The sequence below is a fragment of the Sycon ciliatum genome, chromosome 1 (assembly GCF_964019385.1).
Source record: "Sycon ciliatum chromosome 1, ocSycCili1.1, whole genome shotgun sequence".
NCBI classification, from domain to species: domain Eukaryota; kingdom Metazoa; phylum Porifera; class Calcarea; order Leucosolenida; family Sycettidae; genus Sycon; species Sycon ciliatum.
In genome coordinates this window covers 95,575,137-95,590,690 of record NC_088643.1, presented here as the reverse complement: position 1 = coordinate 95,590,690, position 15,554 = coordinate 95,575,137, and the positions used below count along the sequence as shown (strand labels likewise).

General features: G+C 45.5%; 2 protein-coding genes across 2 annotated transcripts in view; one reads left to right on the top strand and one right to left on the bottom strand.

The window, feature by feature from the left end:
• LOC135806661 (DNA repair and recombination protein RAD54-like) overlaps positions 1-9,498 on the top strand; it is a 37,553-nt gene extending 28,055 nt beyond the window's left edge. The window contains exons 18-26 of the mRNA XM_065320888.1: positions 55-225; positions 931-1,041; positions 1,462-1,520; positions 2,078-2,142; positions 2,422-2,500; positions 2,927-3,082; positions 5,268-5,291; positions 5,739-5,902; positions 8,574-9,498. Coding sequence (XP_065176960.1) covers positions 55-225; positions 931-1,041; positions 1,462-1,520; positions 2,078-2,142; positions 2,422-2,500; positions 2,927-3,082; positions 5,268-5,291; positions 5,739-5,902; positions 8,574-8,778 — 1,034 coding nt within the window. The 3' untranslated portion in view covers positions 8,779-9,498. The remainder of the gene's footprint in view (positions 1-54; positions 226-930; positions 1,042-1,461; positions 1,521-2,077; positions 2,143-2,421; positions 2,501-2,926; positions 3,083-5,267; positions 5,292-5,738; positions 5,903-8,573) is intronic.
• Positions 9,499-9,726: 228 nt separating this feature from the next.
• LOC135806662 (glucose-6-phosphate exchanger SLC37A2-like) lies at positions 9,727-15,538 on the bottom strand. Its single transcript, XM_065320890.1, has 2 exons — positions 14,018-15,538; positions 9,727-11,346 (listed from the first exon to the last, which is right to left on the bottom strand). Exons 1-2 carry the CDS (start codon positions 15,366-15,368, stop codon positions 11,171-11,173), a joined length of 1,527 nt encoding a protein of 508 aa, XP_065176962.1. The 5' UTR covers positions 15,369-15,538; the 3' UTR covers positions 9,727-11,170.
• Between the last annotated feature and the right edge of the window lie 16 nt (positions 15,539-15,554).

The following is a 15,554-nucleotide window of genomic DNA, read 5'->3' as shown; positions in this document are numbered from 1 at the left end:
GTCTGTCTGTCTGTCTGTGTATGTGTGTGCTTGCCTGTGCATTTGTCTATGTAGTTGAGCAGGTGGTGTGCTGCAAGCTTACTCCATTGCAAGTCGCTCTCTACGAGCTGCTGGTGGCAGGCAAGGCTGCTGATACATGCATGCAGCAGACAAAGTCGAAATCTAGTTCTGGATTGACGGGAAAGTCCCTTGCCTTCATCACGCAGATCAAGAAGCTATGTAACCGTAAGTACTAGTACCTGCTGCTGCACTGGTCTTACTGTTACTGTATGCTGAGTTACTGGTCTTACTGTTACTGTATGCTGAGTTACTGGTCTTACTGTTACTGTATGCTGGGTTACTGGTCTTGTGTCGTTTTGTTACAGTGTAAGCATGTAACAGTTATAATAGACTCAAGTTCACTCTGAAGTACATGAGCTGGATTATGTACAGTGTGTTCTATGCATTAGGGACTCGTCCCCTCTATAAATTGTAACCGTTACATTGTCTTTAGCTGTTCTTTGTATATCCTCCATCGCCACTCCTGATAGCCTGAGTGTCTGTGTGCGTACTGTGCCAAGCGATTTTCCAACCTCGCCACAAGACCATTAATTTTTAGCAATTCTAATGACACATGCTTTTTAAACTAGGGCATGCTTGATTGGTCAGTTCGGATCCAGATCAGGTTCATTGGATTTTGCAACTTGCTCTGGCTGCTCCAGCCTTGGGCATCGGAATGTTCAAAACATTTTTTGAGCCTTCCAGAACCAGTGTAGACGGATCAAACAGCCCTGAAGGTAGTCTAAACGATCCTGTTCTGGGTCGGACCAATCAAACACACCCCCAGTGACTAAAACATTGACTACAGATAGTTTCCATTCACCTTGGAGTACATTGTGGTTTGTACACTGGTACATGTGACTTTTCCTTTTTCTTTTTGCCAACGTTTAGATCCTGCTCTTGTCTACGAGAAGGCTGCTTCCGGTGAAGAGGGTTACGACGAAGCTCTGGCTCTTTTTCCCCCGGGCTTCAACATTAAAACATTCAATCCAGAACTTTCAGGTGAGCTATGAATATGGCGTCCATCTTCTGTGTGGAGTAAATTCACCTGCGAATGTATGATTATGGAATGAGATCTGTGGATAGGAGAGAGGACGAAATAGCCTCATCCACGGGCTGCAGATCATAGTGCTCAATGCAGGGTCATCTGAATAGTTGCTTAGCCGTACATGTGGTGTCGTGTGTGTGTGTGTACGCGAGAGACAGAGAGAGACAGAGAGGGAGAGGGAGAGAGACAGAGAGAGACTTGAACAACAGCTTACTTTCGACTTTCGGAACCACACTGATGTTCGTAACAATATTACTCTTTTTTCTCTTTTTGTTCAAGTACCACTTCTCTCTCTCTCTCTCTCTCTCTCTCTCTCTCTCTCTCTCTCTCTCTCTCTCTCTCTCTCTCTCTTTCTTTCTTTCTCTCCGTCTCAGGTAAGATGCGTATTCTGGATCATCTTCTGGCTGTGGTGCGCACATCGTCAAATGACAAGGTTTGTGCATGAGATCTCTGTTTGGGTTTTACAGCATATTGCTAGTGCACGTACCAGGGTTCTAGCCAGGTCAAAATAGTAGGGGGGGGGGGGGGAGGGGGACAGTTACCCCGTAACCCATTTTTCCATTTTCAAAACAACTGTCTTGCAATGCAAAATGCAACGTAAGGGGCGAAAACCTGACTTCACCCCAGACAAATGTGCCTTTATGAACCCTCTAGTACTGACTATCGACTGCATTTTCGTTGAATGGCATGAAAAAAAAACACGAAAATCGGAAAAATGAGTAGGGGGCGTTTTTTCAAAAGGATTGGGGGGGGGGCACGCAAATAGAGTAGGGAGGCACTGCTCCCCCCCCCCCCCCCTGTACCTAGAACCCTGACGTACAATGTAGCTGCAAAGTTCAATACATGCCCAAGTCTTCACCAACACAGATATGGCAGCGGTGTGTCCTTCTCAATGAGTCTCAATGATGGCTGTCTTGGCATCTTGGGTGTGCGTTTGATGGTGTTTTTTGTTGTTGTTGTCCTATTCTTTCTGTCTTTTAATGGTGGCAGGTTGTTCTTGTGTCTAACTACACACAAACATTGGATCTCTTCGAACAACTGTCCAGACTAAGGAAGTAAGTATTCATTAGTATTTCCCTGTTGTACTCATCCCATATGCTTGTTTTGGTATTTCTTCTTCTTTCCTCTTACCGGTATCCCGGTATGCCCGTAAATGTAGCTTTACAAAGTCTATTGTTTGGTAAGAAACAGCCACCACCCACCTGGTTAGAATGTGAATGTGACTTGATACAGTACAGTCACAGTGTATGGTACTATGTATGCTATCTTGTTGTGCACTGTCTTGTTTGGTGGTGATGGTGGTACTGCTGCTGCTGCTGCTATTGTTGTTTTAGGTATAAGTTTGTTCGCCTTGACGGTACTATGACAATCAAGAAGCGGTCGAAGATAGTTGACAGATTCAATGATCCTCAGGTACATCTGACTGTTATGAAAATGTTGTAATACATCTATTCATCATACAATGTACATACATACATGTACTCTTCTAGCAACACCAGTACTGTCTAGTGTGATGTATGACAGTGTGCTGTATACTGAGAACGTGTAGTTCCATCGGTATGAATGAATGATTGAACATAGAGGGAGAGAAACAGAGACAGACAGACAGACAGACAGAGAGTGTGTGGAAGGGGGGGGGGGAGGTGTGTGTGAGTGGGTGGCAGGCAGTACACAGACGGGTGTTGATACATCTCATTACGAGATTGTGACTCAAGCTGGTTCCTGCTTCTGTTGCTTCTTCTTCTTCTTCTTCTTCTTCTTCTTCTTCTTCTTCTTCTTCTTCTTCTTCTTCTTCTTCTTCTTCTTCTCTTTCTTCTGTTGTCTGTTGTCTTCGCTTAGAGTGATGATTTCATCTTCATGCTGAGCAGCAAAGCCGGTGGCTGTGGTCTCAACCTCATCGGTGCTAATCGTCTGATCATGTTTGACCCTGATTGGAATCCAGCTAATGATGATCAGGCTATGGCGCGTGTCTGGAGAGATGGACAGAAGAAACAGGTAATAGTGCAATACCCGTACCTACCCACCACCTACCCACCTACCTACCCACCTACCCACCTACCCACCCACCTACCCACCTACCCACCTACCTACCCACCTACCCACCTACCTACCCACCACCTACCTACCTACCTACCCACCTACCCACCTACCCGTACCTACCCACCACCTACCTACCCACCTACCCGTACCTACCCACCACCTACCTACCCACCTACCTACCTACCTACCTACCTACCCACCTACCCGTACCTACCCACCTACCCACCTACCTACCCACCTACCTACCCACCTACCTACCCACCTACCCACCTACCTACCCACCTACCTACCCACCTACCTACCCACCTACCTACCCACCTACCTACCCACCTACCTACCCACCTACCTACCCACCTACCTACCCACCACCTACCCGTACCTACCCACCTACCCACCTACCCACCTACCCACCTACCTACCTACCTACCTACCTACCTACCTACCTACCCACCTACCTACCTACCTACCCACCTACCTACCCACCTACCTACCTACCCACCTACCTACCCACCTACCTACCCACCACCAGCTCAATCCCCTCTCCCATACCCTAATCCTAACCCTGATCCTAAGTTAACCCCAACCTCGGTTGGTTGCCACATGGTGTGCTACTTCTATAAGAGGCGTGCGGTGATGCCACACACCTTGTTCTGGTGAATGGAAGGGCCAGCCTCCAGTAGTGAATGAGAATACACGGCATAGCCTCCAGTAGTGAATGAGAATACACGGCATGTAGCAAACTTAGTAGCACATGCGTGGGCAGTTAAAAGATGGCTAAGCGCTTGTACTGTTGTAGCATACCTTTATTCTAGAGCCCCGCCAGTACACCACCATAATATGGGCCACAACCAGCTAAAACATGTCTTAGAGTTAAAAAAATTCAAATTTTGTTTTCCTCCAGAAAACCGTTCTTGGGGCCTTACTTGACCTCTTGAAGGTGATACAGGGCAGAAAAGTAGTCTACAAGTGCCCCAAACACCGCTTTCGAAATATGTACTTTGAAATAGAAAATGACAGTTTTCGCACAGTCTGACACAAAGAGACAAACTATTACTTTGTGGCTTTTGTGGCGGAGCACAATACAACGGAACTAAAGATGTTGACACAGACTTGAGCATGTCAACGACATTAGTTCAAAGGAATGGCCCAAGTTCTTCCTGGAAAGCCACACGATGCTCTGGGCGGCGTTGCACTTGCATACTCTTTCGATTCTGGCAGTGACACTTTCGATCGTCGCCTGCGCTTCCGAGACTGCGTCAGACGACTCATGAGAGCTGAACGCAAGTAACGTCGTAAGGCTGCCGGTTCGCCGCCTAATGATTATGTACTAGCCCACAACTTGTGCCTCTTCGATACTGGAGACGACGGGGACGATTCAGCTTCGCTGTCGACATCAACATCACTGAGATCCCAACAAATTGTCAGCGTCGCTCTGCAGACCCGCCGCCACGGACTTGCAGGCACCTGAACAAACCTGGGCCATGCACAGCGATCGTCTGGCCCTGCGAGCTGCTCTAGTATCACTAGATGCAGACATTGTCAGTCTTTGCTCGCCAGCTACTTGAACTAGACCGCCAAACAAGTGTTTGAACAAAATTTGAGAAGATGATCGCCACATCATGAATGAAGTGCAGAGTGAACGTGCTCCAAAAAAACATTTTTTTCATTTCGTCATTTCCCAACTTTTTTACGAAACCCCAAAGACATGTTTTAGCTGATCACGGCCAATATTATGATGTAGTTGTGAATTCGCCTCAACACGTGATTTGGGAGGTGAATCGTCACGCTAAGCAACACGAGAAAAGCTTGCAGCTGCTGCAGTATGCTCAAACATGATCAAAACAAACAGGTTCAGTGCATTTCCTGTCGTACAAGAAAGTTGCCGGGTATGGTTTTGGCATTTGAATTCGTATTTCGCATGGTTACTCTGGTTTAATATGGTTATGATGATGGTCACTAAAGTGTTCTACATGATCATCGCCTCTCAGGAACACAATTTCAATCCTGGTATAAAAATTAACACCAGACAGTTTGAGAACAATGCAAACTGTGCATATTCATTAGAGTGTAGCACATACATCACCTCAACTTTTAATCACTGTGTGTGTGTGTGTGTGTGTGTTTTGTTGTTTGTGTCCAGTGTTTCATCTACCGACTCCTTGCTGTAAGTCTGTGCTGTATTGTCTGCACTGTACAGTCAGAGCTCCACATATACACGTTTCTACAGCATCCAACGTTGTTGGGCTGAGCTGGCAACTTATTGCTTGCATGCTACTTTGATGTACCTATGTTTCTTTGTTTCCGAGTTGGTAACCTGAATTATTGCTGGCCAGCGCTGCAGCAGACTGTGCATACTGTGAAGGAAACACCAAAGTATTTTTTTGGTCTTTCCCTTGCACAAGGGAGTAAGTATGCAGGCGAATAGTTCTGCTGCTGCTGCTGCTACTGTCGTCGTCATTGTTGTTTGGTAGCTCCAGAAAAACCGTGTCCTTTCTTTTCTTAAAAAAAATCTTTTCCAGACATGACTGATGTTACGAACTTCATGACTGATGTTATTCAACTTATTTGTACACTGTACTGTACTGTCTGTACTGGTCTGTATTGCGTACAGACTGGTACAATCGAGGAGAAAATCATGCAAAGACAGACGCACAAGAAAGCACTTAGCAGTTGTGTTGTTGATGAAGAGGAGGATGTTGAACGTCATTTCAGCTTTGGTGATTTGAAGGATATTTTCAGCTTGAGAAAGGACACCATTAGTGACACACATGACAAGTAAGTCGCTGGCTGGGTTAAATAATAATGGTTTATATGTTATGTGCGAAGTCTGAAGAAAATGTTGAACGGTTTCTGCTGGGATGACGACTACACCATAGCTCCGTTGTAACGGAATCACAGCCATTCCGTTCCCCGGGACGCAGGACACAAAGGACAAGACTCGTTTGGTTTACATAATATTATTGACAATACGGAAATGGAGACAACGCTCAAAGGGACGAACAAGAAGACTGACAAAAGGACTCTCGACTACAAAATCGCGCATGCTCATATCACACATGCACGCGACTAGACGAGACAGTTTGGGGAATGCCATCACACAGGAAAACAACACATCATTTTACAACACCTGCCCCCTTGATGACATTCCACAAAATAATAAACCGACACCACGTTCCACATGCACAACAGCAAAAGGAACCACAGCAAAACAGAAAAACCAACCAACAGCTTACATTGTAGCACAACAAAACTGGGCCACGACACAGGGCCAAACCAAGACACAAGAGCCGACGCTCTAAACTCAGGCACACAAGGATAACCGAAACACGAGAGCCAAAGCTCCAACAAAATAATAACAATATGCGCGCAGCAGCGCAAAATAAATCTACAACACAAATTAATGCAGAACAACAGAACGACGAGAAGAGCAACATACCGACAACCAAACTCAACAACACAGCAACCAACTGAACAGCGAGAGAAACACGATCAGACAACACAGCGAGCAAAACAACAACAAGACGAACAACAAAGGACGACACACAGTCGGTGATGCCAGACTCATCCACTGGCCTCTGGCGAGCCACGGCCACACGCTCCATGCGGTACCTGCCGTCCCAGGCTCCAGTCCCCAGCTTCTGCCGGTCCACCACCTTCTCTGCCTCCTCTCCGCGTCTTCTTCCGCTTCCACCAGCTCCTCGTCTCTCCTCCATCCCCACGCTTACTCTCTAGTTGTACTATTACTTGTATTAGTTGTTGACGACGACGAACAGACTCATGACAAACTTACTCATCCTCTGCGTCCCGGGTTTCGGCACCACGTTGTAACGGAATCACAGCCATTCCGTTCCCCGGGACGCAGGACACAAAGGACAAGACTCGTTTGGTTTACATAATATTATTGACAATACGGAAATGGAGACAACGCTCAAAGGGACGAACAAGAAGACTGACAAAAGGACTCTCGACTACAAAATCGCGCATGCTCATATCACACATGCACGCGACTAGACGAGACAGTTTGGGGAATGCCATCACACAGGAAAACAACACATCATTTTACAACACCTGCCCCCTTGATGACATTCCACAAAATAATAAACCGACACCACGTTCCACATGCACAACAGCAAAAGGAACCACAGCAAAACAGAAAAACCAACCAACAGCTTACATTGTAGCACAACAAAACTGGGCCACGACACAGGGCCAAACCAAGACACAAGAGCCGACGCTCTAAACTCAGGCACACAAGGATAACCGAAACACGAGAGCCAAAGCTCCAACAAAATAATAACAATATGCGCGCAGCAGCGCAAAATAAATCTACAACACAAATTAATGCAGAACAACAGAACGACGAGAAGAGCAACATACCGACAACCAAACTCAACAACACAGCAACCAACTGAACAGCGAGAGAAACACGATCAGACAACACAGCGAGCAAAACAACAACAAGACGAACAACAAAGGACGACACACAGTCGGTGATGCCAGACTCATCCACTGGCCTCTGGCGAGCCACGGCCACACGCTCCATGCGGTACCTGCCGTCCCAGGCTCCAGTCCCCAGCTTCTGCCGGTCCACCACCTTCTCTGCCTCCTCTCCGCGTCTTCTTCCGCTTCCACCAGCTCCTCGTCTCTCCTCCATCCCCACGCTTACTCTCTAGTTGTACTATTACTTGTATTAGTTGTTGACGACGACGAACAGACTCATGACAAACTTACTCATCCTCTGCGTCCCGGGTTTCGGCACCACGTTGTAACGGAATCACAGCCATTCCGTTCCCCGGGACGCAGGACACAAAGGACAAGACTCGTTTGGTTTACATAATATTATTGACAATACGGAAATGGAGACAACGCTCAAAGGGACGAACAAGAAGACTGACAAAAGGACTCTCGACTACAAAATCGCGCATGCTCATATCACACATGCACGCGACTAGACGAGACAGTTTGGGGAATGCCATCACACAGGAAAACAACACATCATTTTACAACACAGTGGTTGGAGCGTCGCTGGCCTCAAGCGAGGGTCCCTGGTTCGAGTCCTGGTGGTGACGGTCAAATTTTTCTTTAGACTTTTCCCGTTTGCGTCTTTTCCCTCGAACCAGTGAAAGGTTTATAATAATTATGCTATAAGTATAATACCATGTCATGTTCGAATGTGTGTGTGTGTGCGTGTGCGTGTGTCATTCATACTCTGTGTATACTGTGTCCCTCATATTTTCCCTGTTGCTCACGCACTTGTGAAAGTATTCGGCAGTATACCCCTCGTAACGTTACTCATGGTATCATCTGTACACCTACCCTGCTGCTGCTGCGACATGATTGTTTAAGTTTGCTTTCATAGCTGAGAAAATAGCCTGTACTCACTCCCACCATTATCGTGTGCTCCGCCCTGTGCTCTTCCTGTGCTGTGCTACTGTCTGGACATTAGGTTCAACTGTCGTCGTTGTGTTAACGGCATTCAATCACGTCCACCGCCAGAAGAGAGTGACTGTAGTAGTGATCTCAGTCAATGGCATCATTCTACGTCAAGTAAACCATTACTGGATAGCATGCTACGCGAAGTCTATAAGTCTGGCTTGATTAGTTTCACCTTCTTTCATCGCTCTCATGAGGCACAGCGCGGGGTCGTGTGATTGTGCCTTCCTTTTTTCTATACTTCTGCCATTTCTAATTATGTTATCTCTCAGTCTGTATAGGAGCGTGTGTGTGTGTGTGTGTGTGTGTGTGTGTGTGTGTGTGTGTGTGCGTGCGTGCGTGTGTGTTAGGAAGACTGCTGCACCTCGGGTGTACAAAGGTGTGTTAGGATTGCATCAAACTTGGTTAGGCACATGCTGGATTGTAAAATACGAATGAAAACCTCGACCTATGAACAAATGAAGAACTGTAGAGTTTCATGCAAAATGGCTGCAATAATTATTCTTTATTCGCTTCTTTTGTTTCTTTGGATTGAGTAGCCCCCTGCTTGTACATACATACATACATACATACGTGTAGCAGCAACAACTGCACAGCACAACTGGCTGCACATGTCTATGCTTACTCCCATGATAGTGTACTGTATATAGTATATAGTAGTAGTTCTTAGTTGCTGACTGGTGCGGCATGTCCAGAGTCTTCACTCCAGAGCTTGCCTCTCAGGCTTCCCCATCACACTCAGCAATTGTCATACTTGATTTATTTTTCGAAGTAGTTTATGTCATGTCTCGTTTCTCTCCATCTTTGAACATTTCTGAACTTTGCTGCTCTCTCATTGTTTTTGTTTTTTATTTTATTTCTCTTTATTGCACACATGAACATGTACGTGTGTACTCAGTCTGTGTCATAGAGCAAAGCGTAACCATGGTAACCATGAAGCCAGTAATGTGTTCTTGGAAAGATGACCGACCAGTGATCGGAGCATTAGAGGTCTCCTTGCTGCAGATTCTATAATTGTCTCAATCAAAATTTTTGGTTAGGAGACATCACGAGGATTGAGGTATCAAACAGCTCCAGGTAGAATGAAACTACGCCATACGTGATAAATGTAAAACCATCTTTGAGGCACAGGTACACACACACACACACACACACTCACCCACTTCTCATTCCACTTTGAGTTGTTTGATACATGTATGTCGACACTGTAGCTTCTCCGATGATGGCTTCTGGCCGATAATTTGATTGAATAACAAAAATGATAGAAATGCCACAAAAATAATAGAACCGAATTCATTGTGCCAGTGGAGAGATGACGGGATTGATAATGGAAAAGCTGTTTCGCATGATCAACATCAAGCATGTCAAATATAGCCACGAATAAAGTTGTTTGTTCAAGTATACATGTCAATGCAACTCTATCCTGCAAGCACACAGTTGTATACGGTACCTCAAGCACATGCCCAGGCATGCATGTACATGTATGTATTGCGTGACTGAAGTTCATGTTTGATAGTTGCTCTGCTTCCGGGGCAGAATGGATACTTGCGTGCTTCGTGTCACAAAAATTAAAACATTTTTAAAACAATGGAATAGAGTTCATATCAGGGAGTCATAAAATATTTTACGACTGCCTGGTTCATATCAGTAGTATGTTCTCACAGTCTAAATGGCGTATGTGGCTGCAAAGATAAGAAAAAGAAATAGGAAGTAAATGTCTGTCCCTGTTCCAGAGGGAACTCACGAAGGACTACAACACCCAGAAAACCCAGCGGCAGATGCAGCGCCTAACGGTGGGGTGACGGGATACGTCTTACAAGCACTGGCACAAGTGCTGGAAACCCCATTAGCTGCACCCATGTACTCGCAAGGGCCTTGTGCCTCGCCACAAGTTCCCAGCAAAGATCTTCAACGCCAATAAACGCTGTTCGTGTCAACATGCAGATAGGCAAGACACGGCTAGTTGAATAAAAAAGAAATGTACGAAAAAAGCCCGAGAATCGCATAGTTTGAAACTCGAGAGGCAAAGATGAAGGCTCGTTCTGCCTCCTGTGTACGGTAATAAGTTAGATATGGTGTCCTTAGTTCCTGGGCCGCATACTTGCCATCTACTCTGAAGGACTTTGATAAGTGGTGATGGCAGTGACACTGATCGGATCGGGTAGATCTGTCACTACTGATCTACTGCTACGCAAGTGCACGGTACTACATGTATGGCGGCACTGGTCAGAGAAGTCCGCCCTGTTGAATAGTGCCAGGCAATACCGGCCCTGTTGAATAGTGCCAGGCAATACCGGCCAGAGAAGTCCGCCCTGTTGAATAGTGCCAGGCAATACCGACCCAGTCCGCCCTGTTGAATAGTGCCAGGCAATACCGACCCAGCTAGCAGTACACAGACTATGCAGTGTGTACTTGAATGTGCGGCACTGCTGTATTCATGAGATTGGATCTCTCTGGCCAGAACTGTAGCACTGGTCGGGTAGAGCTGCTATATGCAAGTACACCGTAGGGCAAGGAGTCACACAATGGCGTGCAGTTTCCAATGTCACAAATGGTTTTTCTCCTTGTTCATGTCGGTGTTTTGCTGGATACTGTTCAGCATTGCATTGTTCAGGATTGCTTAGCTAGACAGGCAGCACGGAGGCGAGACACCTCTTTCCTACATACTCTGACAAGGAAGAGGGCGGAAAGCAGTGAGGCAGCCATACAGGTATTGATCACGATTGGCCAAGGGTTGGTTGCATCTTGTAGCGCAACACCAACCACGTACGGACCAATGGCAGCACCTGCAACACACACACACATGCACACAAAGAAATGTACAGTAACTACTTGGTACACTGGACACAGAACCATCGGTATACCGTAAGACCAGATATTTTAAAGCCAATCAAAGTTAACGATCTCCGGATTTTTGTGGGTTCGCGAGGTAAAATTCGAACGAATTCTGTCTCAAAAACCAGCAAAAGACTGTACATATCGTTTTGTACATAACGACTTCAACGACTTCGATTTTTTGTACAGAACTGTGCATCCATCAGGACCATGAGGGATGCACAGTGCCATGCCCTCCTAGTCAAACCGTAATTCTTCTTGACAAAGCCACCCAGTTCTTCTGAGACACAACCATGGACATGCAGGGCGGATGGGTTCGGCATCTCGCCGTAGTCATTACTAACGCCATCTTCTGCCAGCGCTACATAAGCAAGATGGCGGATGAATGGTGTCAGCAGCTCAGAGAAAGTACAGTCTGGGGAGGTAGGTTTGAGCGAACATACCATGATGCTTTAAAGGTGTTATACAGTACAAGTACAGTAGGTATCGGTTATAGCGTGGGTGTTTGAAAAGCGACATTTGATTCTTATTCAGTTTCCTCTGAGACAAAAATGCGATAATACTCATAAAAAGGACACACTTCAGGCTCATTACAAACATCTTGAAAGTTTTTGTCTTCACAAGTATATTGATTCTTATTGCCGATATTTCTTACACACGGTAAATCCCGTGTGACATATCATATGCACGTGTGACATACATACATCATACATATACACAAGAGTTCATAGGGGTTATGAACTCTTGATATACAGGTATGCGCGCATGTTTGGCATGTGGACACGTACACATGATACACACGGATCAATCAGACTCGCTAGCTGCGGAGCAGCGGATAAGAGAGAAGTCGGAAGAAAGAGTCCGACTGGACAGAAAAGTGATTCTCCAATGCTCCCTTGGACATAACTCTCTTTTTGTGTTGAATATTATTGTATTGAGTATGCACAGAGCACAGATGTTATTACTACAGGCGATACACTTTGCACTAATCTGGCATATTTTGCTACACAAAGTCCATTCTTAGGGCCGATATATTCTACTATGCGATAATACTGCTTATAAGAATAAAACTCATAAAAAGGACACACTTCAGGCTCATTACAAACATCTTGAAAGTTTTTGTCTTCACAAGTATACTTTCAAGCCTTCTCATCAGGTGAAATACAGGCAAGGGAAAAGGAACAGGAACAGTGGATTAAATACAGTAAGAAGGTGGTAAAACAGCGCAAAAAGAAAGAAAGAAAGAAAGAAAGAAGATCAAAATCAAATTCACACTTAGGCTGTTAGGTAGGTCGTCAAAACCTCGTTAGTTACATGTATGTCCAGTGGTTGTCTCTTGTTGTCGCACTACATGTCGCGCTTATTGAGTTTTCTCGCATTTGCACCTTTGTGTCATTATTGCAATTTTCGCTGTTTACTTTAGCTATCTTCTTTCTTTCTTTCTTTCTTTTTGCGCTGTTTTACCACCTTCTTACTGTATTTAATCCACTGTTCCTGTTCCTTTTCCCTTGCCTGTATTTCACCTGATGAGAAGGCTTGAAAGTATACTTGTGAAGACAAAAACTTTCAAGATGTTTGTAATGAGCCTGAAGTGTGTCCTTTTTATGAGTATTATCGCATTTTTGTCTCAGAGGAAACTGTATAAGAATAAATATACACATAAAATATGTGTTATGATTATGAAAAAATGAGTGTTCATTCTTGTAAGCAGTATATTCTTGTATACGACCACACTATAACCGATACGCACTGTATGTTAATGCTTGCTCAAACCGAAACGTCGCCCCACTGGCATTTGTCCATGACAAGTAGAGAGGAAGGCACTGCACGTTGAGCATGCATCACTTACCCCATTGCCTTCTGTTGCACCGGGTCCGGTGGGCAAGGCAAGGCAGCAGCTGCCCTCACACAAGAGAAGTCAAGAGAATCGTTTTCATCGACTGTTTCCTTTCCCCATGCGAAGCCAGGCTTTGGCCTCGTCTGGTCAGCGGTGTTACCATCCATGGTCATCGACGCCTAGTTATGAAACCCTCGATTTCATTGATTGGGTACAGTCTATTGTTTTATTCTCTCTCTCTCTCTGATTGTATTGCCTCCTGCAAAATTCATGGATGCCATTTTTGATTTCACCATAGCTTAAAAAAGGCACCTAATGCTTACCACCTGGTCTTCGCAAGAAAGAAAATAAGTTTAAATAACCACATCTTTATCTACAGCACTTTTTGCCATTCTTTCTATGCGTTAACTATTCATCTTTGCGCTGTTTTATCACCTCCTTGCTGTACATAGTTCATTGTTCTTGCTCTCGTTTACTCTTGCCTGTATATCACCTGAAGAGAAGGCACGTCAGTTTACTCGTGAAAACCATTTCAGAAAGTTGTTGAAGAGCCGGAAGTTTGTGCTAAGGGTTATAGTTTTTTTTTGTCTCCAAGGAAATTTATTATCTGCCGAATGAAGATTGGTTTTCTTGAGAGTATGGTTACATTAAATTATTTCGCCTTGACATCAGGTAAGCCTATAGGATACACACACTGGATTAGTATGAATTGAATCTAGTCTGGATTGATGACCTCTAATAATCGATTGACAACACATCAAAACGCACTTGAAAAGCAAACTTACCGATTGAGCCTGTACCATCAATAATGGCTGCCACAGTTGCTTTGGCCTTTTGATTTTCACCCAGCACTTCATGTGTGCCTAGTTCTGCAGCCACAGCCGTTGTGATTAGTGAATACGGACCATTCAGCAGTGCACCAGTCAATGCCATTAAGCCCAGCAAAGCACCCAGGCTATGGCCGCCATACGTGTTGAAGATGTACAGAGATGGTATGCCCAATAGAAGCATAAGCACAGAAGGTATTGCTGAGGCGCCAGTGCGGTCAGACACATAACCAAGCGTAGCACCACCGATAATACCACCGACATCAAACAAGGACGAGTAGAATGCAGAATGCTCCTCGGATAAAGAGTGGCCGTCTACACAGACATCTCGCACATACTTTGGCATCCAGTACAAGAAGATGTAGTTCATGAACTTCGAGAAGAAGAGACAAAGTGAGTATTCCAACACACCGGGGATGCGCAGTGCAGCTATGAACCCAACAGCAGCGGGCGTCCGCGTACTGCCTCTAAGATCTGCGGAAGCCTCGCCAAGATCACTGTCTGTTGTGGCTACGGGTAAAAGTGACCTTTTCTCGCCTTGCTCAGCGGTCATAGTGGTAATAGGCCGGGCCGGCCTGTGTGAGCCTGTGCCAGCTGTACTTGTATGCTGCTCTGGAGGTGGACAGTCAACATCAGCTGGGTCCACAGCTAAAAACAGTAGAACAACTACGCCCATCAAGGCGATGATGATTCCAGGCACGATGAACGACCAGCCCCATGCGTTGTGCACCCAGATTCCGGGTATAATTGCTCCAATGATGTTGCCGAGAGACGTGTGAGAGTTCCAGAGGCCCAGGATGAAGCCTCGGTTGCCTACGCCAAACCAGTTTGCCATCACTGCGACAACACTGGGCCATCCCGTTGACTGGACAATTCCACCAAATAACTGAACAACGACAAAGAATGCAAAGCTGTGGATGTTGAAGAAATAGGCCAGTCCAAGCATGCTTGTGAATATACCACTTAGCAACATTCCAGCAAATAGGAAATATCGCAGGTTGAAACGATCACCAATGTGGCCACTGACAAACATGGCAAATGCATATCCCAAAAGGAAAACAAAGTCTAAATCTCCCAGCTTGCTTTCACTGTCAAACGGCATCCATGGTTGGCAAACGGTTGTAGGAAGACTACCTCCACATACTACAGATTGTGTACCGTTCCTGCCTGGCCATATGCAATCTGACGGATACCAAGTCGTCTTCACAACACTGATGGCTTTTCGTGACATGTGGAAAGTCATGTACGAAAGGAAAGTCAGGACAAGCACCAACAGCTGGTATGCTCTTGTCCGATTTGAGGAATCCATGTTGGCTACTCTGCTCTACTGAGTCTGTATACCATTAGCATTCCTGACAAAGCAACTAAACTAACTGTGGTCACCCTGAACTTCGTAGATCTACTACAAGTACTCGTACTGCTAATTGTCACACAGCGAATTTCGAAACAAGTGGACGTGATCATCGGTTGCCTGCCTTGCAGGCCTGCCTGCCCT

What these genes read in the sequence shown, in the direction of transcription:
- LOC135806662 (XM_065320890.1), bottom strand. Translation starts at nt 15,368, where the DNA reads ATGGATTCCTCAAATCGGACAAGAGCATACCAGCTGTTGGTGCTTGTC. An exon ending in TGATGGTACAGGCTCAATCG is followed by an intron (nt 11,347 to 14,017) that starts GTAAGTTTGCTT and finishes TGTGTGTTGCAG; the next exon opens with GTGCTGCCATTGGTCCGTAC.